The following is a 22,124-nucleotide window of genomic DNA, read 5'->3' on the forward strand; positions in this document are numbered from 1 at the left end:
TTGTCCATTTACTGTATTTATTTCCCCCCACTTGAATGATAAAATGGAGGTTTTCTTGGGTCAAAATGAGAGTCCCCCTAAACATTTTTTAGGGTGGGGGAGCACTGGATAGGTCACAAATCTGACCAAACAGAATGATACAGTACAGAAGTTTCCTTCTCATACATTTAAATAAACTGTGGACTGAGGAAGCAGTAGTTAAATTATATCAGGACATTGGGGGCCATGGGCCTTAATGAACCTAAGAAGCACTTGCTGACTCCTCCCAATTTTATCCAAATCGTGAATCACCCTCAGCCTCCAATAGCCTTCGAACACAGGAGCTAAGAAGAGGTCACAAAATGTAATGGTCCCCTTTGCCCACCCAACCCTCACAGTTCAGTCACTATGGATGAAGTGGGGGACTAGCTATTCTACTTATTTATTTCATAAAATCTATACACTGCTTTATTTTATTTTTTAAAAAAAATAATATTTCAAAGCAGTTTACAAAAAGATAAAACAAGAAAATAAGAACAATTTACAAGGGTACTTTAAAACACACAAAAGTAAAAAAAAAAAAATACTTAAAGAGATTAAAATTACCGGTACCTCAACTTTTTAAGCACCTGGGTAAGGTAAAGGTAAAGGGACCCCTAACCATTAGGTCCAGTTGTGACTGACTCTGGGGTTGCAGCACTCATCTCGCTTTGCTGGCCAAGGGAGCCGGCGTACAGCTTCCGGGTCATGTGGCCGGCATGACTAAGCCGCTTCTGGCAAACCAGAGCAGCACATGGAAACGCTGTTTACCTTCCCGCCGGAGCGGTACCTGTTTATCTACTTGCACTTTGTGCTTTTGAACTGCCAGGTTGGCAGGAGCAGGGACCGAGCAACGGGAGCTCATCCCGTCGCGGGGATTCGAACCGCGACCTTCTGATCAGCAAGCCCTAGGCTCTGTGGTTTAACCCACAGCGCCACGCGCACCTGGGTAGGATGCCTAAACAATAATGTTTTTAGCAGGTGCCAAAAACGCATACAGTGAAGGTGCCTGCTTGTTATCAATAGGCAGGGAGTTCCAAGTGGTTTAATAGCCATTCCTTCTCTCCCAGTAAATTTTTCCAATGAAATTTAGCACAAGAGAGCGGGTTGTTGTTTTTTTAAAAGCATGGTTTCCATTAGGTTTACTGCCACTGTTCGACTTTGGTTGCTGATGTTTATGCTGCTTATTGGTTTTATCTTTCACTTTGTTTTTTTGCTAATGGTTTTTGTGTGATTGTAAGCTGCCCCGCAGGGCAGAAAGGCAGGGCATAATCTTTTATCTCAACCAACTCTGAGAGGTTTAGTTCCATACAAGGAGCCGTGGCTCTCTTCTAGAGAATTCTTAACACCTCCACCAAACTGCCATTTCTAGGATTTCTTCAAGGGAAACCATGATACAGTGGTACCTCGCAAGACGAAATTAATTCGTTCTGCGAGTTTTTTCGTCTTGCGAATTTTTCGTCTTGCGAAGCACGGATTCAAAAACCTCAAAAAAAGTCTTCAAAAACTTCAAAAAAGGCTACCACACCGCGTGCTATGAGTTGCTCCTCGAAGTCAAGTCACAACTGCACCTCTTCAAGCAATGCACCCTGGGTATTAACGGTTTTAAGAAAAAGGAAACAAACTTGCAAGATGTCTTGCGAAGCAAGCCCATAGGGAATTTCGTCTTGCGAAGCAACTCAAAAAACGAAAAACTCTTTCGTCTTGCAAGTTTTTCGTCTTACGAGGCATTCATCTTGCGAGGTACCACTGTAATTAGGCTGGTATGGAACTGACAGAAGTTTATGGCATAAATGAGCCTTATATTTATTGACAAGAGAAGGCAGCAAAACAGTACAGCTCCTCCTCCTTTATTGGTCACCGCCCAGGAGGCAATCCTTGGCTCTGGGGCAGAACCTCCTGGTGATCCCTCAAAAGACCACCCTTGGGCATAGTTGCCTGGGAGAATGCAAACCACAGTGGGGATATTGTGACAAGCACACTGGAAATGTTGCCACTTTTCCCAGGAAAAAATAACAGCGGAGGTTTATTTCAGCCCTGGCCTTTGCTAAAGGCAGGGATCGTCTATCAGGGCTCCATGTTCCTTGGCAGGGACAAGGAGATGGAAAAAGCAGCAGGGAAGCAGTGCGGGAACAGTAAACTTACAAACGAGGAGCTTCGTCTCAACTGGCAGATGAACAAGGGAAGAAATAAGGAAGGCGGAAGAGAGCAAGAAATCAGCCATGTACAAGAAAACCCAATGCTGAACTGAAAATGCATTGACATTCCCACCACCACCATTACGTCGACCAGACACCTTTCATTTAAGTTCATTTAAGTAGACATCCTCTTTCTCTATCAGGAAGAAACCGTATATTGATTCAGACCACGGGCTCCTGCAGCCTAGCATTGTCTGTTCCAGGGATAGGGAACCTATGGCCCTCCAGATATTGTCAAGCTAGAACTCCCATGTATGGGGTGCTAGGGGAGGAGTAGTATCTGATGGGAGATATGTCATGCTCCTTCTAGGGTAGCTTGCCCACCTTTGGTCCCTACCTGCACTCAGCTCTCACCTGTGGCTCTTAAAAGCTGTCGGCATTTGACAGGGGCCCGGGAAATGGCTTCAACTGGCTGGATAAACCAGGTGAGGGTAGCCAATGGGGCTCAACCCCTCAGAGAGTTAGGGACTTCCCCCTGCATGTGAAGACGGGCTCTGGTGGATTGAGCGGATGAAACCAATAGTGGACTCAATGGTCAAGAAGGCAGTTTCTGCACATGTTGTAGAGGGAAATGGGGGGCAGATGGGGCTCGTCAACCTGGGAAGGTACCCCATCGAGAAGAAGGACCCTGAACCTCTGCTACCTTGTCGGATATCTTCTGGAGAAGAAAAGGCTAAGGAGTAAACCCTACACAAATCCAGAGGGGAGTCCCCAGGACGGCTGGAAGGCACCTTGTCCGCCTCCTTCCAGAAACTACTGCGGCCAAGCTGGTGCCAAGCGCATTGCTCTGCTTTCCTTTGGACCACATCAGTGAGGCCGAGAGGGAGGTCTTGTCAACTGGGCAGCCCATACACACTGCCCAGGCAGTGGGGAGGCCACTTCAATTTGTCTTCACCCTTTGAGGAGCACTCCATTGTCTCTCAAGACAGATGGACGCCAACAACAAAATGGTGTTGGGGTCCAACAACATCTGGAGGGATCCAGATTCCCCCAGCCCTGTTCTACTCCAACTAGCTGCAATTCTCCCAAGTTTTCAGGCAAAGAGGCCTTTCCTAGGCCTTTTGTCTGAAATCTTGCTTACTTAAGTGGGAGGTTCAGCTTGAGATCTTCCAAACTCAAAGCACATGTGCTGCTCTCTCCCGTACAGTAGGGGTGTTAGACCAAATATGAACTACCCATACAGAGGGCTTTGCAATGGCTATAAAGTGCCCCTGTTATGAAACCTCCCCTGTTTCTGAAACTAGTAGCTGAACTTTTTCTGGTTTATATCTCTGCACGGCTGTCAAGAGTCCCTGGACTATCAGGGATTCAGCTGGATACCATATGCCCATTAGAGCAGCTCTGCAGTTGCTTCGTTGCCACCATTCTGGTGCCCATTATAAAATGGCTCACCTTGCTGTTTTTGCATGGTGGTGAAATCTTCAAAGGTGAGTGTGCGCACGGGAGGCCTCCAGAATGCATATGTTTCCATAATGGCCTCCAGGCCAGTTCTGTGAAATGAAAACAGAGGGAGAGAGACAAGAGAGACAGAGAAATGTCAGTGAGTAGGTATAGCCACTTTAATAAATGAGATTATTTCAGCTTTATTGTTCTCTCTGTCAACAGAAACTTTCTGAATTGCTATATTATGCACACCTGTGCTTTTTTATTTTATTTTTAATATCACCCCTGTTTTTAACGATACAGGTTTTCCCCTTCATATTTTCCTGTTGGCTTCTAAATCATCCACTCCTTTGTGAGAAGCGGCTTTAGTGATTAATTTGGCACTGCCTCTTTGATCAGGAAAACTGATCTTTCCAAGCTGTGCCTCAGACTCTGAACTGGGAAAACCTCTGGAAGGGACATGAATAAATAAAAATTAAACAGTCCATGCAGAAAGTGAGGCAGAATGTGATGAGACGGAGGCCACATTCAAGGCCTGTAGCAGAGCTGGAGTCCAAACTCAGAGTTGGCTTGACAGCCTTCATTATTGTCCGCAAAGCTAAAGGAGAACTGGGGAAAGAAACAGCAAGAGTAGTGAGGAGGAATCAGAGGAGACCAGTTAACCTTCCTCCATTACTCGCTCTTCCCTCTTTGTTTTATTTCCTATCGCTGGCCTACTTTCTTATGGCTCATTAAATTTGAGAACCTGCTCATGTTCCATTTCTGCAGCCCTTGGGTCCCTAGAGACTCTTACGGGAGCTTGTGTTGCTGCAGCTAAAAAGGTTTCCTGAACATGCATGCCATTGCTCAGTTGACTTTCCAAAGTCACCCCGGAAGTCTGGATGTTTAAAATATATAGCGCCTGGCAAAACTCTGTATTGTAATAGCAAGTTTCAGAGATGAGAAGTTGCTGTACAGTGTTTATTAGCTGCTAAGCTGCTGAGTGTAAGAACAGAAGATGTTTCCACCTTGCAGTTTCACAACAGCACAGGCTACAGCACCACAAAAAACCCCAAACCTTTCTGGTTCATGTGAAATCCACAGGAGTCGCACAAGGCTCAAGTTGACACAACAATGTGAACTTGCATTGTTAACGCTAACACAGTCCAGAAAGAAACTTTAAAAAGAGCTGCTTCACACATTTGAAAACCAGGAATAATGTTTATTAGCAGTGTGGAGGAAATATGGCTTAAGAACCTCCTTCGGATAAGGGGCCTCTTCACTTCGGATCACTTGAAACAAACTCCACTTTGCTTCAGATCCAGGGCTTACTTCAGATTTCCAAACCTTAACTATAGCAAGGGAATAAGCATACAGATATAATGTAGTCCAAGAAAACATTTGGACAAGAGCACAAGGTCGGGGAATGTTGGACTGAAACGTCTCCTCTGTTGGAGACAGTAATGTTTCTGGAAATTCCAGAAAGGGATTTTCAGTTGTGCTCAGAACCTATTTGTGAGCAATTGGATGTCCACTGTGAAAACAGGATGCTGGACTAGATGGGCCTGATCCAGAAATGCTCCTCTTTTTGACAACTCACTTCAGACCCTACCACTAAGGGTACTTTAAAGTTAACCTCAGGTATTCATGTTTAAAAGACTCCTGCTACTTGGGAGAAAAGCAATAACAAACCTAGACAGCATCTTGAAAAGCAGAGACATCACCTTGCCAACAAAGGTCCATATAGTTAAAGCTATGGTTTTCCCAGTAGTGATGTATGGAAGTGAGAGCTGGACCATCAAGAAGGCTGATCGCCGAAGAATGGATGCTTTTGAATTCTGGTGCTGGAGGAGACTCTTGAGAGTCCCATGGACTGCAAGAAGATCAAACCTCTCCATTATGAAGGAAATCAGCCCTGAGTGCTCACTGGAAGGACAGATCCTGAAGCTGAGACTCCAAGACTTTGGCCACCTCATGAGAAGAGAAGACTCCCTGGAAAAGACCCTGATGTTGGGAAAGATGGAGGGAACAAGAAGAAGGGGACAACAGAGGACGAGATGGTGGGACAGTGTTCTCAAAGCTACAAACATGAGTCTGACCAAACTGCGGGAGGCAGTGGAAGACAGGAGGGCCTGGCGTGCTCTGGTCCATGGGCTCACGAAGAGTCAGAAACAACTAAACAACAACAGATGCACCAGCAGAACCAATTGGGTGCTTCCACTCAGCCCAGACCTCACTGCTGCCCCACCTTGGCAAGCTCCAGGGGCACCGGTCTCAGGAAGATGGCTCCATGGCTCTACCCTGCCAAATGGTCTGCTACCACATGGAGAACTAGTTTTACAAGATGATATCAGACTTTGATGAAATGGTTGCAGATTTGAATTCCTAACCAAGACTGAAGCTCTCATGCATGACCTGGTCCAAGCGGACTGCCTGCCTGTCAGCTCAGGTTTCCTATTCTCTGCCCTCCCCCAAGTCCTATTGCGGACTAATCTTGTCTGTTCAATCACAAACTCTCATTTTTCTTTCTGTCATTAATGATGGACTGGAAGGAGAAAGAGGGAAACTGTATAGGCTCCATTTCATTTTTAAAAACCTAGCCTCTTTAATAGGTCTTCAGAATTTACTGTCTCTTGTTTGATTTTCTTTGGGGTTTTTAGGTTTTTTTTAGTGCCATTACATTTTATTAATAGGTAATATATTAAATGACCCCATTGTTCCCCCAAAATGGGAAAAGATGTTCCACGTATCTCTTTGTTTCAGTAACTCTTTCCATATGGCCCGCCACCCCCACCGCATCTGTGTTTTTGCTGTCTTCTGAGTGTTCTTGCAAGAAGCCCATTCCTTGGCATCTGGAATATCTTGCTACATTTTCCACCCCACCTAGCTGATCTGAAAAGCTTTCCCCACCCCCAGCGTACATCACCAATCTCAGTTGTCAGAAAGCAACTGCATATCTAAAAGTTTCGCTTCTAATTTGGGAACGCCAAACCTTCTCTGATGGAAAGTAGCATCTCCCCAAGGCAAAGTGGCCATGAGAGCAATCTGTCAAAGATTTGTTGCGAAAGTTGGGGTGGATTTGTTTTGTTTTGGCATATGTCGTAGAGCGTTTTCCAAATAAATTTGGGATTTTATATAAAATTAAGAATACACTTTGATACAACACACATAGACTTTGTCCCTTTCAGCTTAACACTTTCAATACCATTTGAATAATCACAATATCCAGCATTCAGCTTAAGCTATGGGTTGGGTCTCACAAAAGCAAGTCAAGGATAGAGAACTCCTGTATTTTTAAGCACTTATAAAGAAAAGTTAGCTGGTGTAATATTTTTCTGCTTTTATTTGCAAAGTATCCCTAATGAGGGAATGGCAACAGTGAGGTGGAGCAAATTAGGGGTGCTGAGCAGGAGTGGGGTTAGAAAATAAACATTGTTAGGGAAGGGGCTAGAAAAGAGCACCCTAACAACTGTATTTTAAAACCAGATAGATGAATGACAACTCTCTGTAAGGATTCATAGCCTTATTTCTTCTGGTCTTTACATTCATCTCTCTAGAGACATTAAACAAAATGCATCGGAGCAAATGAGTGGTGTAAAAATCCCCAAAACAAAAACAAACTCCATTTCTGTTGCTCAAGACACAGACCAAAAAGGGGGGGCATTATTGTTATTGTTATTATCAGTGCTTTTTTCTATAAAAAATGTTTAGGGGTACTCTCATTTCCCTACTCATATTGAAATACCGCCCCTCAATGAGGCCGAACTTAGATTCACAAAATGTTTAGGGGTATGCGTACCCCTGCGTACCCCCAGAAAAAAGCACTGATGGTGATTATGATGATTAGGGTATGAAATATTCAAGGCACATTGAATGCATTTTGTAGAATTATTGCCTTGCTTAGCTTGTGCCATGTTGATTACTCAACAACTGTAACCTGTAGGTCACACTGGCTACCTAATGCCTCATTATTTTGTAACTACCCATTTAACGAGAACCTGGGTTCAGATTTCTCCCCTAGCATATTAAATCCAGCCAAGCTGTGGCATTATCTATACTAGAGATATCTGGTAGAGATAATACCACAGCTTGGCTGGATTTAATATGCTAGAAGAGAAATCTGAACCTCTGGTTCTCTCTTGTTCTCTCTCTCCCTCCATCTCTCCCTCCCTCCAGGTCAAGCACCCCAGTGAACCACTATACCACACTAGGTTAAGTTTGTTTTGTGGAGTGGTACATTTCGGTTGGTGTTCCCAAGCCACCAATTAATTCAGCCAGGTTTTATAGGGTTGTGCAGGGTTCTACCCAGAAAAAAGAGGGAGGGTTGAGGGTTGGTAGAATTTATGAGCAAATAAAAATCATGGCTTTAATCCAGTGCGCAGTTAAGCGTGCTTAAGCCCGTTGACACCAATGGGAAACCGACATGCCTAACTCGGTGTTGGAGCCTGCCCCATAGGTTTACAAATGGACAGCAAACTATGCTTTTAATGGCAACGTTACACCGTGTGAATGCTGCAGTAGCTAATAAAAAGAAACAAAACCTGGTGACTGAGGGGCAGAGAAGGCCTCAATTATCCCAGGATAAAGTGTGGGGGAGAGACACAGTTTCTAAAAGGAAAGGCTTGATGAAAGAGGATACCAATATTGTAATCCTTTTTGATTGTTTGCTACTTGTTTTTCAGCCCTGGAGGAGTTTTGAACAAAAGAAAGTTTGTAATGGAAGGCAAAAGTCATGTGTGCACCCCCAGAGTGGGGAAGGATAGCTGTTGATCCCCCTCGGATGAGAGGCAATCCCCAGATTCTGAGCTTGCTTGCTTCAAATAACAATAACAATAACAACAACAACAACAACAATAATAATAATAATGGTTTTTGCCCTTGTAATTATGGATGTTTATTGCCACTTTTCCTTTGTGGTGATTAAGGAGGCACTCATGGCTCTCCACAACCCCATTTTACCCTCACAACAACAACCCCCATGAGGTAACTTAGCTGATCAAAAACTAGAGATTTTAATAGCCAGCATTTTGGTTGTTGAAAAATTGCTTTAGTGCATGATCAGTTGAAACTTTAGTAATAATAATAAAAAAAATATTATTTATACCCTACCCATCTGGCTGGGTTTCCCCAGCCACTCTGGGCAGCTTCCAATAGAATATTAAAAACACAATAAAACATCAAACATTAAAAACTTCCCTAAACAGGGCTGCCTTCAGATGTCTTCTAGAAGTCAGATACTATAGTTATTTATTTCCTTGACATCTGATGGGAGGGTGTTCCACAGGGCGGGCACCACTACCGAGAAGGCCCTCTGCCTGGTTCTCTGTAACCTCACTTCTTGCAGAGAGGGAACCACCAGAAGGACCTGAACAATGGGGGTGGAGACGTTCCTTCAGGTATACTGGACCATTTAGGGCTGTAAAGGTCAGCACCAACACTTTGAATTGTGCTTGGAAACGTACTGGGCGCCACTGTAGGTCTTTCAGGACTGGTGTTATATGTTAACATTCTGCATTTATGTTACTGTGTTTTATTTATTTTTAATTAATCCAAAGCTTTGCTATGCTTTTGCAAATCATGGGTTGAAAACTGGGAACCACAAGCAGTGAGAAGGTAGAGTGGGTGACTGCGCATCCCTTTCTGCTGTCCACATGACAATATTTCTGATCACTTTTTTGATAATGTTTACTGGCGTTCTAGGGACATGGGTGGCGCTGTGGGTTAAACCACAGAGCCTAGGACTTGCCGATCAGAAGGTCAGCAGTTCGAATCCCCGCGACGGGGTGAGCTCCCGTTGCTCGGTCCCTGCTCCTGCCAACCTAGCAGTTCGAAAGGACGTCAAAGTGCAAGTAGATAAAGAGGTACTGCTCCGGCGGGAAGGTAAACGGCGTTTCCGTGCGCTGCTCTGGTTCACCAGAAGCAGCTTAGTCATGCTGGCCACATGACCCGGGAGCTGTATGCTGGCTCCCTCGGCCAATAAAGCGAGATGAGTGCCGCAACCCCAGAGTCGGCCACGACTGGACCTAATGGTCAGGGGTCCTATTACCTTTACTGGCATTCTGTTTATGTATCTTTCATGTTACTTGTAAACTGCCTTGTGAGGATTTTTATCCAGAAAGGAAGGACATATATAATTACAATGAGGGAGAGTGTGTGTGTACATGTATGTACACACATACATACTAGGGCTGCCATATTTTGAAGAGCAAAAAGGAGGACACATTTGCCAACTTCTGCTTTTGACAATGGATCACTATGACGACTCTCATTTTACATATCCTAATACACACACTGTATGGTGATGGTGAGAAACATATAATAGTAGTAATAAAAAAAAAAATCTGGGTGAATTGAGAATAATCACAGAGCCCCCTGCTGGTTCTGTACAAGGCTAACTATGAGGCTGAAAATTGTGGCGAAAGAAAGAAGACGAGAATAATTCAAAGTACACACTGGGGTTATCTACACTTGAAATGTATATCAATTTTATAGCAATTAAGCTGTCATGGCTCTCCCACTGCCTCCCAAAATCCTGGAAACTGTAGTATGTCCTCCATTTGAGAGCCTTGCCACGCTCTTGGCTGATTTGATTGACATCCTACGCTCTTTTAAAATGGGGTGGTGGTGGAAGGGGAGCAATGGGCTGCTGTTTTTAGTTTAATTATATATTTTGTGGTTTTATATTTTGAGTTTGTTCTGTGAACAGCCCTGAGACCTCTGGGTATAGGGCAGTATTTAAATTCAATAAATCATAATAATAATAATGCTCCCCCGCTATAGTCCCCCGGTTCTACAGGTGAGGGAATGGCTGTTGAACAAAATTAATGTGTATGTAATGCAATAGAAAACCTCTTCAGGACACCTTTATTCTGCCTTTCCCTTTAGTCCCTCCACCCAACTGCATTCGGTGTGCAATTTCTCTGCAGAAGGCCTCTGAGAATTACAGCATCTCGTTGGCTGAACCTTGCAACAAAATCTTGGCAGGGTCTTCGTTAACGCTCACAACTATTTGTGTGGCTTTCCTGCAAAAAACCCCCAGGGCAGCTTTCTTAAATGTGTAATACCTTAAAGATTTCAGTTCCGTTTGACGTCAGCAGAAAGCTGCGCTGAGCTCTCCGCAGCCACAGCCGTGTAGCAATTTCCTGCCCTATACCTAATGTTAATGAGCCACAAGTTTCTGTGATTCCCAGAGTTTTGTTTTGGAGGTGGAGTCCCACCGCACCAGGCCAAAACCTTGCGGATGTCTCATTCATATGCTGGACTTTGGCCCCCCAGCCACATGTTCATGGACCACTCTCATCACTCACAAGCACCTTCAGACCTGCCGAATGCAGTTAATTTATTTACACAAACTTCCCTGGCCCTTCCCAATTTTTCCCAAACAAGGCTCTTGAATCTATCAGTCCCCCTGAGACCCATGCTTCATCAGGGAAGGGACAAATCCCTCCAGCCCATCCTAGAAATTATTTTCAGAAATGACTAATTTCCCAGATGCGTGGGAAGTTCATCCAAAATCCAAACTGAGTTCAGATTGGACTCCTAGGCCTAATAGTGATTATATCATCATCGTACATCAGAACTGTGGGATGTAATCCACTGGGAGCAGTCAAGTACAACATTCCTTGTTTTGCTAGAGTGGACATGCAAGGGAATGTTTGGTTCAGCCAGTCGAAACTTCCTGTTCCTCCTGGCCTGGAGCATCTTTCCTTGCATGTGACTAGTGGGTGAGTGTGACCTTCCCAGACTTGGTAAAAGGCCAAGGCATGCTGCCACTCTCTCTCTTTTCCATCTTCCTTTCATCCTGTCAACTTCCTGGAATGAACTGCTGGCTGCCAGCCAAGCAGTCCCCCAGGTTATCTCCCATATGGGGTAAACCTGTTTGTACATGTTTGTAAATTTAAGCCTAAAGGCTGCCCTCGGGGATCACACTGTGCTCTGCCTGATTGTGAGTAAACTTTCTTTTTATTGCTTATGAATAAGACTGTGGTATCTTTATTATTTTAGGAGGGATTCAAGGGGTCTTACCAGGAAGATATTAGAACACATTTCAGTCTGGACAAGCCAGATTGAATTGCGTATTGTCGTAAGAAACTCACACGAGTTTGCAACTGCCGTGTAAAGGGGAATGCACTCTGCTGAGTAAAGGAACTTGCTAGCGCAAGTTAGGAAGGATATTGATAAACAATATATCCTCTCCTGCCACCCTGAACATTCCCACAAGAACCAACTGATGAAGACTTCCTTGGCCTTCAGACTATGACTTTCCTTGACACCAACTCTCATATTGTGTTGCGCTACTTGCTAGAAGGCAGCAAGGAGAGCTCCATCCATGGCAATGTGGGTTTCACTGTGTACCAAGTCCAGGAGGCCTCTTATGGGCCTGGAGGGTCTGGTCCAGAATTGATCCCTGGGAGACGATGCCTAAAATCCCAGAGTTCGACCTGCCCCCACAACACACACACTTCAAGCTTTTCCACCATCTGCAATGTTCACTGGATCAGAAATCCAAAAGAACTACCAAACCACCCAGACTTGCCCAAATAAGAGAGGAAACCTGCACCCTCCAGATGTTTGGGTCTGAAGTTCACATCAGTCCCAGTTGGCAGGGCCTATGGGAGTTGGAGTCCAAAACGTCTGAAGTTAGGGAAGGGCATCCTCTGGTCTTGATAGCAGAAAGACCACACACATTTATGAGCCTACAAGATTCTAAGCAGCGGGGCTGCAGTCATTCTGCTCCCACTAGTGGGGTGGATGGCATAGCATGGTGAAGAGGGTTAGAAAATCAGTGCATGTTTCAAAAAGCCTTGTGAAGAACTAGAACTATCAAGCTTGGGCAACCTAATCAGAATCACCCACTGAAACCAGGGCAATTAAAGCAGCACGACAGCCTATATCTGTTCTGTCCACTGCCCTCCCAAAAGCATATAACCTGGTCCAGCAATTCATGCACATAGCATTGGCTATGAACAAGGATCTGAGAGGGGGATCACCCAGCAGATTTATTTATTTCATAACATTTATATATTGCTTGATTGTAAAAAAGCAGAGCAAAGCAGATGGTAAGTGTCATTAGATTTGATATTGGTCACGTCTTGGGGAGGGGCGAATGTGACTGGTACAAATAAAACGGACCATAGCCATGTTTGAAGATGCAAGTGAATCCATCTGCTGCCCCAGATGATGATTCCAGGGTCTTTTAACTACATAAGGCACCACATTGTGCCTGGGGGAACTGCTCCAGCACCGTGGCCAGAGAAGGATGATACAATAAAGAAAATCAGGAACTCTCTTACCTGTTTCTTCCAGAATCCCTGAACCCTTTTGCAAATGGATTCCGGTCAATTTTTAATCGTGTAATCTGTAACAGAATGTAAATTAACTTAGATTCTATGGAGAATATTTCATTCCTTAACACTTTGCATAATTTTGATCATTCCACAATTACTCTTCTTTTCATTGGTGCTTCATGCCATTTCACACATTAAACAGTTTGCAGTTGAGTTAGGGGCATGCGCAATGAATTTATTGCTTCCATAAATGGTAAATTAACAGTTCTATGTCACTGTAAATTCTGGGTTGCATTCAACTGCATTTTACTCAGAATTAAATTGCACACATACCTTGCATTGTATATCATGTGTGGTGTGTGTGTGTATTTGTTTCTTCAACTTGTAAATCAGCTATCCCTGATCAATACCCCTTGCTCTTCCTAAAAGCCCATGTCGCTTATTCTATGAGACCTTTAGGCATCCTTGCCACCTTCATCTACAGCACTGTTTCCCAAGTTGGGTCTCCAGCTGTTTTTTGGACTACAACTCCCATCATCCCTAGCTAGCAGGACCAGTGGTCAGTGATGATGGGAACTGTAGTCCAAAAACAGCTGGAAACCCAAGTTTGGGAAACACTGATTTATAGCTAAAATGAAGACTACATTTGCTCACACCTAACCATATTTATAGGGATGCGGGTGGCGCTGTGGGTTAAACCACAGAGCCTAGGACTTGCTGATCAGAAGGTCAGCGGTTCAAATCCCCGCGACGGGGTGAGCTCCCATTGCTCGGTCCCTGCTCCTGCCAATCTAGCAGTTTGAAAGCACGAAGTGCAAGTAGATAAATAGGTACCACTCTGGCGGGAATGTAAACAGTGTTTCCGTGCACTGCTCTGGTTCGCCAGAAGCTACTTAGTCATGCTGGCCACATGACGAGGAAGCTGTATGCCGGCTCCCTTGGCCAATAAAGCGAAATGAGCACTGCAACCCCAGAGTCGGTCACGATTGGACCTAATGGTCAGGGGTCCCTTTACCTTTACCTTTTAAACAATATTTATCCTTCCCTCTGTTCCTTTTATCATTTCCTCTTGTGTTGAAATGCTGTGTCGGCTTTTAGGCTTTTATGTTGCTATAAAAATAGCAAATATCAGAAAAGCATTCTATCTTCAAAGCTGCAATTGGTGTTTCTAGATTTCCATCTCTCTCATATCTTGGTATTTTTTTTTCCAACTACAGTGAGCTCAAGAAAGCAGCAAAGCACACTCAGTCCTTCGCACGTCAGCTGTTTCTGGGAGAATGGCAAAGTTCACAGACGGCAATTCCTACTTTAGCCTGTCCTGTTCAGGAATTTGCTGAACAATGCCCGATGGCCTTAAAACTGGAACCAGCATACATTACTTTGTAGGATCTATAGTACAGGGCAAAGAGTTTTGATCTTGTCAGGGGACCGAGTAAAGAAAACAGATTGTGCTTTCATATGCTTTAAGCTACATACTATGTAATGACATTGTGCATCTTACATTGCAGCTGGTTGACCTTGCAAGAGAGAGGTTTCATGAAGGATTTGGGGAAAGAAAACAGATACGCATTATGAGGAAAGCCTGGTCTCAGCCCTTGAACACTTCTCCATGTTTTCCTGAGTTCCTAACACGGACATTTTTTTAATAGCTGTGTAAGTAGCTTAAAGTCATAAAGTCGCAGAAAGGGTTTCTTTGTCTTCTGCAAAATTCAGCGTGTATTTACGATTTTGAGATTTGAAATATACATATGTAGTCGAAACGATGTTGGGCTACCTTGACATTCATGTTAGGTTGGTTCCTACTGGAATTCTTCCAAAGACTTAATATTTCCATATCAACAGCCTGTAAACTCAACTGTCCATGTTGCAAATCTCCTTCTGTTCCTGATTTATGACAAATTCTGTTCCTCTGTGGAATTTGTGTGTGGGGTTTTTTTTCCCACAAGTTGGGTTACACCACCTGTCTTTTTCTTTCAAAGCTAACTTATGCTGTCATTTTTGCTTGCTCTGTTGACTTATTGCTGAGACCACCACTCTGCTCATGCATTGTAACAGTACTTGCCTTGTTGCGACATTTTTGCTGATAGATTTGTTTATAAATGTATTAATTAGTGGGCCATAGTTTGGCACAGACAGCATAGCTTTCATTTAAGAGCAGATCTGTTCGGCGGTTAACAGATGGGCTGCTAGAGCATCTTTTTCATTACCTGCTGGTTTTGATAAGCAGTGACGGTGGTAAAGACAGTCTCTGGGAAGTTGAAGGTTTTCACCCCATCACCTGTGGGAACTGGCTTTGTGGGAGACAGGTCACTGCTGAAGTCTTTGCGGATAACATGGACACGGGGCTGATACTTGTGCATTGAGTGCAGGATTATCTTTGGGAAAACAGAGGAAAGGCAAGGGAGATTTACTTGAAATGCACCATTGCATGCCGAGACCCCGCAGCCACCCCCTTGTTGAAAATAACTCACACAAGGACAAGGATATTAGGTTTATGTTATTGGGCAAATTTTGGCCACAACTTTATTGAAATTACAGAATGTGAGCGGTATTGGCTTAGGCATTGATTGGACCTGGCTGTATCTGACTCCTGCCCATTGTGCAGGAAGTCCAGTAAGGGTAAGCCACCAGTAGGGAGAGCCCTGTCGATGCAAACCAACTCAAGCTCCCCCTGGTGTTCTCGTTGGGGTTGTGTCAAGGCCTTAGCCCCCCAGCCGGGCTTCAGACTAGATCAACACCCCCGGATTCCTTTAACGGAATACCCTTAAGCATGGAGGGGCAGGTGATGGCCACACCTCCCCTCCCCCACACAAGGTCAAACAATGCCTAACCGCAACCCTAACAAAGCTGGGACGATTGCTACGAGGCAGGCGAAAACCAAGCGGCCAGTGCCAATTTGCCAAGTGGAAAAATTCCTACCAGGCCCCTCGGACAACCAAGGCCACCAACCAAAGTCCATAGCAAGGTCATTGCCTAAGCTGCAAAATAGGGAGGGAGGGCGGGTGATTGAGGAAGCGAGCCAAAGAAGAAGTCCTCTGGCTCGCTCCTCTGTTTAAATGGCTGGCCGATCACTGACGTGGGCGGGATCCCCCAGGCAATGGGGGACAAAGTCCCCCACCCCCTGTGGGGAGTGGGTGGCCACGCGGTCCACTGCAACTCCTCCCCACTGAGAAGTGGAGCGGATTTCTAAAAATTTCAGAGCTGATATTTGGGGATGGGTACTGAACAAATGACTCCCAAACTAGTAGCCTGATAAGGATAGAATTATACTCTAATAATAATAATACCACACCCATCTGGCTGGGCTGTCCCAACCACTCTGGGCAGCTTCCAACACATATAAAAACATAGTAAAATATCAAACATTAAAAACTTCCTGATACAGGATGGCCACCTTCAGATGTCTTCTAAAAGTCAGATAGTTGTTTATTTGCTTGACATCTGATGGGACGGCGTTCCACAGGGTGGGCGCCACTACCAAGAAGGCCCTCTGCCTTCTTGCAGTGAGAAAACCTCCAGAAGGCCCTCAGAGGTGGACCTGAGCATCCGGGCTGAATGATGGGGGTGGATACGCTTTAAAGGTCAGCACCAACACTTGGAATTGTGCTCAGAAACATACTGAGAGGCTGCGTAGATCTTTTAGAACCGGCGTTTTATGTTCCCTGCAGTCACTCCCAGTCCCCAGTGGAACTACAGTGGTACCTCTGGATGCAAACAGGATCCGTTCCGGAGCCCCGTTCGCATCCTGAAGTGAACGTAACATGTGACTGCACGTCTGCGCATGCACGGGTTGTTTTCCGCCGCGTCTGCGCATGCGCGAGCGGCAAAACCCAGGAGTAACGCATTCCATTTCTTCCAGGTTGCCGTGGAGCGCAACCCAAAAATGCTTAACCTGACACGTATTCATCCCGAGGTATGACTGTAGTCCCTAAACCTTCTTACCGTTGGTTGCCAGTGTCCAGGGTGGGACAACATGTACACACTGGGCAGGGGGACACCAGCCCAGTCCTCACTGCCAGAATGACCCCACCCCCACTGGAGCAAAGCAGGGCTTCCCTGAGCACCTTCCCACCCATGCAGGGGGGAGTCCAACTGGCTGACACGACCCTTGGTGGCTGAAAAGGAGCACTGGACACACACACACTGTGCCCCTGCCTTCCTATGGCCCTGCAGGAAGAGCAGAAACTGCACCTTGTAGGCAGTGGCGGAGCAAGCTGGTCAGGCGCCTGGGGTGGCGCATGTATCCTGCGCCCAGGGGCGGGGCCAACTGCCCACGGGGTGGGGCAGGACGCTCCACGGGGCTTCCGTCAAGTCTGCCTGCCCCCTCCTACTCAGCTGCCCTACAGCTGAGGGGGAGGCAGCGGGGGGACCGTTTGGGGCAGCGCGGAGCCTGCGGGCGACCAAGTCACTGTGTCACTCCCAGGAGAGACACATGGCTCGAGCATGCTGCAGGCCCTGCGGTGAGTGCCACCCGGCATTTTGTCACCCCCCTCAGTGGTGACACCCAGGACGGCCCACCCCCACTGCACCCCCCTTCCTCTGCCCCTGCTTGGGGGAAGGGATTTGAGCTAAGGAATACATCACTGTAGTGGGTAGTGCCCACTGTAGTGCCCACTGTAGTGTGTAGTGCCCAAAGGGGCAGGTCTGAAGCAAAAGGTTGTTGAAAAGGGAATGTGCTTCTTAATAACTTACATGGCCTTGGTCGTCTAGCTCGTTGTTGGTCAGTTTGAGTTTATCAAAACTGACAACCTGCCGCATCCAGGTGTCCCCAGATGCCAGCGAGTCGGGGTGAATATAAACCCTTGGAGGCACAGGGGAGTCCGCGTTGCCCGCTACCATCCACTTGGAACTGTGATACACATACCTGCGAGAGACGAGGATGTGAGAAAGGAGGCTTTATTATTCAAAGTGCAGACACAGACAACACCTGTAGTCCCCCTCCCGTTAAGAGCTTTCCTTCTGCACTCACCCAACAGCGTTCAGGCTCAGATTATACACACAGGAAGGAAACCGTGTGCTTCATCTTTAATGGAAACCAGATGATACCTGGAACCAGTTCCTCCCTTTTGTATCTCTATTAATCCTCTTTTCCAATTACTGTCCCTAGAAAACTTTGCACATGGGACAGACTAATTGGTTAACCCTACTAATCCACAGATGAAAGCCTTTAGAGATATAATAGGAATATTTCATTACTTGCAGATGACTCTTGTAACACACTGCACCTGCAAATGCCATTTGCTTCTCAGTTTACACAGCGGAGGTCCCATGATTTCATCTCTAAAAATCCTTGGTTCAGACTCCATTTTGGTGTGCTGCAACACTGGCCATGAACATTTTAGTGTCCACCCTGTTATCTTGATCGTAATCTGCTTCAACTGTTTTTAATATAGTATTATTTAAATTGTTCTAACCCGCCCTGAAATATCATGGTGAAGGGCGAGTAAAAATATATATAACTGATGAAGAGGATAGCAAGCTGAAAGTTTTCGATTCAGTGAAAGTTACTAACATCAGAATCCGCACCCAAAATCTGCTGGGATGAGAGAGTTTGGAATTGGCAGGTCTTGAGCTTTCCCAGTTGAGCCAGAGCTCAGCCAAGCTTACACCAGAGTGAGACCCTCACCCCAGCTGTGCTGGAGATACACTGGTATAAATATACAACTTGGCTCAATGACGACTCAGCCAATGGAACTTAAGTCAGCATAACTTATGCTGATGTAAGTCCCCAAATTTTTTTGGGGGGGATCATACTCCTGATCAGAGTATGAAATCAAATCAAATAAAAATCTTTGTCAGCTTAAGGTAAAAGCACTTACATACATCAGTAAAGGTAAAGGGACCCCTGACCATTAGGTCCAGACGTGACCGACTCTGGGGTTGCAGCACTCATCTCGCTCTATAGGCCAAGGGAGCCGGCGTACAGCTTCTGGGTCATGTGGCCAGCATGACTAAGCCGCGTCTGGCGAACCAGAGCAGCATACGGAAACGCCGTTTACCTTCCCGTCAGAGTGGTACCTATTTATCTACTTGCACTTTGACGTGCTTTCGAACTGCTAGGTTGGCAGGAGCAGGGACCGAGCAATGGGAGCTCACCCCGTCGCGGGGATTCGAACCGCTGACCTTCTGATCGGCAAGTCCTACCTAGTCTATAAATCCCTGGACCTGTCTGAGACTCAATAGGCTTTTTACCCACAGAAATGGCTACTTTGCCTTCAAATTTCATTCAATTCTGAATGTGCTTTTTTTCTGGGGAGACGCAGGGGTACACATACCCCTAAACATTTTGCGAATCTAAGTTTGGCCTCATTGAGGGGCAGTATTTCAATATGAGTAGGGAAATGAGAATATCCCTAAACATTTTAAAGAAAAAAAGCAGTGATGATGATGATGATTTTATATACGTGTGTGTGTGAGAGAGAGTGTGCGCACTATTTTTTAACCAGGTGTGTTATGGCACACTCCAACACACATCCAAGCATTTCTCTTCTTTTTTAAAAAGCAATTCTGACCCTTTTGGGTCTGGCGCTGAGCTTTCTCTCTTGCTCGCTCAGGCTCTCTGATCCTCAATGGAGCACTTACCTATACCTCTTGTTATCCACAGGCACAATATCCATGGCGATGTAATACTGCTGATGGGGGTCCAGTCCGGTAATCTTCACTCTCATTGCAGGAAACATTCTCCTAGAAATATGAAGGTTGAAAAGGAAGGAGGAAAGTGGTCAACGTAGTCATCCTGATGAGCCTGAGAGAGCTGCTCTGTTGAGACAGAACTGTCCAGGGGCCTACAGGTTATGGCTGGGCTTGGTGACAAAGTATTAGTTTCTATCAGCAACCTGTGAAGTTCATTCCCCGCTATAAAGTGCCTCTTAATTCACACACTTGCTCCCATGTGCATTGTCTTTTTGTGTGTCCATACTTTGTTGCTGAGAGTTCTGCCTAGAGAAAGTGGCAGGAAATCCTCAGAACTGAGACTCTTGACAGTGTTAGGTAAGAAGAGCACTCTACACTTAAGGAGGAGGTCCTTAGCTCAGTGATAGAGCACATGTCAGGGGAAATGGAAAAAAATCCATTTAAAACTGAATCTATCAAATTCCAAAATACCACGAGACTCTTAATCTCAGCTTTGTGGGTTCAAGTCCCACATTGGGCAAATGATTCCGGCATTGCAGGGCCTTTGACTAGACGACCCTTGCAGTTCCTTCCAACATCAAACATTAAAAGCTTCCCTAAACAGGGCTGCCTTCAGATGTCTTCTAAAAGTCAGATAGTTGTTCATTTCCTTGACATCTGATGGGAGGGCGTTCCACAGGACGGGTGCCACTACCGAGAAAGCCCTCTGCCTGGTTCCCTATAACCTCACTTCTCGCAGTGAGGGAACCGCCAGAAGGTCCTCGGAGCTGGACCTCAGTGTCCAGGCAGAACGAGGGGGGTGGAGACACTCCTTCAGAAATGCAGGGCCAAAGCCGTTTAGGGCTTTAAAGGTCAGCACCAACACTTTGAATTGTGCTTGGAAACGTAAAAAGCATAACAAAACATCAAACATTAAAAGCTTCCCGATACAAGGCTTCCTTCAGATGTCTTCTAATAGTTGTGTAGTTCTTTATCTCCTTGACATCCAATGCTATGATTTCTATGATTCTATAAGACCCAAAACACAGCCACCCTGCAAAAATTCACATTTATCCAAATTTTGTGATGCAGTTCCCCAACCAATCATAGAATTGCAGAGTTGAAAGGGACCCAAAGGATCATTTAGTCATATCCCTTGAAAGGCAGTAATCTCAACTAAGGCACCCACCACAGAAATGCATTTGCTAGGGGGTAAGTGTGCAGAAAAATTAGTACAGTAGTTCTTCTGGTTACATAACCCTCTGATTACATAACCTTCAGGATGCAAAAGCGGCAAACCCGGTAGTATTTTACCGGGTTTTGCCATGTGCGCATGCGCAGAAGTGGTCTACTACCATGCGCACATGTGCAGAAGCGGTCCTCAGGTTGTGGAAACCTCGGGATCCGACCGGAGGCACCACTGCATATTGGTGAAAATAGTGTACAAAATTACATCATATCAGAAGAAAATTGCTTGCAAAAAAAGTGTACATCAGTCAAAACTGGCAGCAAAAGTGGGTTTATTAGGAGAAATTTGCACTAAAATGCTAAAGAATTTTCATGAGGATTTTTTTGAAAAATCACAAGTTCCTGCAGAAATGTGGAGAGCTGATTAGGAAAACTGAGAACTAAAACCATTTCTAAGCACACGCTTTGCGTGCGAAAGGTCCAAGGTTTACATTCCCTGGAGGTTCAAGGCTCCAGGTAGGGATGGCAGGGTTCCCTGCCTGAAATCTTGAGGAGCTGCTGACAGTTGGTGACAATTATACAAGGCTAGATGGACCAGTAGTCTGAAATGGTATAAAGTAACTATCTATGAAGGACCATAAAGAAGGCTGATCACCGAAGAATTGATGCTTTTGAATTCTGGTGCTGGAGGAGACTCTTGAGAGCCCAATGGACTGCAAGAAGATCAAACTTCTCCATTCTGAAGGAAATCAGCCCTGAGTGCTCACTGGAAGGACAGATCCTGAAGCTGAGGCTCCAAGACTTTGGCCACCTCAGGAGAAGAGAAGACTCCCTGGAAAAGACCCTGATGTTGAGAAAGATGGAGGGCACAAGGAGAAGGGGATGACAGAGGACGAGATGGTGGGACAGTGTTCTTGAAGCTACCAGCATGAGTTTGACCAAACTGCGGGAGGCAGGGGAAGACAGGAGTGCCTGGCATGCTCTGGTCCATGGGGTCACGAAGAGTCGGACACGACTAAAGGACTCAACAACAACAACTATCTAAGCTTCTATGTTCTTTATCAACACGACAAAGCGTTGCACTATTTTGGCAATATACTACCTATCTCTTCAATAACTAAATGTAACTAACCTGAATTTGGAATGGCTAATTTCCTCCTGGAATGTTTTATGTCAAGTTGCACATTTTTTAAAAAGTTCTGCGACACAGAGCCTGAACAAGGTCTTCCACTGTGGATATAAATTTGTAGAAACACAGCCCAACACATTCCGTTTGATGCACAAATCCTTTCTTAGCTATGAGTTTATAAATCCACCACATATTAAATAATAACTATCCATCCCCACATGGTATCAATATAACTCAGACAAGACTAGTCATGCTATAGTCAAAAGGCAGGAAATTACCTTCATACAGAGCACAACAAACATCAAGAAAGTGAACCACAGGCTTCAGGTC

The 22,124-nt window shown here is 45.3% G+C and overlaps 1 protein-coding gene across 1 annotated transcript in view; it reads right to left on the reverse strand.

Moving 5' to 3' along the window:
- Positions 1–22,124, reverse strand: part of TBX15 (T-box transcription factor 15) — a 96,668-nt gene that overhangs the window by 14,894 nt on the left and 59,650 nt on the right. Inside the window, exons 3-7 of the mRNA XM_083719104.1 lie at positions 19,448–19,549; positions 17,558–17,729; positions 15,073–15,240; positions 12,872–12,936; positions 3,609–3,706 (exon numbers count right to left, since the gene is read on the reverse strand). Of these exons, the coding sequence (XP_083575230.1) occupies positions 3,609–3,706; positions 12,872–12,936; positions 15,073–15,240; positions 17,558–17,729; positions 19,448–19,549 (605 nt within the window). The remainder of the gene's footprint in view (positions 1–3,608; positions 3,707–12,871; positions 12,937–15,072; positions 15,241–17,557; positions 17,730–19,447; positions 19,550–22,124) is intronic.

The sequence above is a fragment of the Podarcis gaigeae genome, assembly GCF_964106915.1.
Source record: "Podarcis gaigeae genome assembly, chromosome: 17".
Classification (NCBI taxonomy): Eukaryota; Metazoa; Chordata; class Lepidosauria; order Squamata; family Lacertidae; genus Podarcis; species Podarcis gaigeae.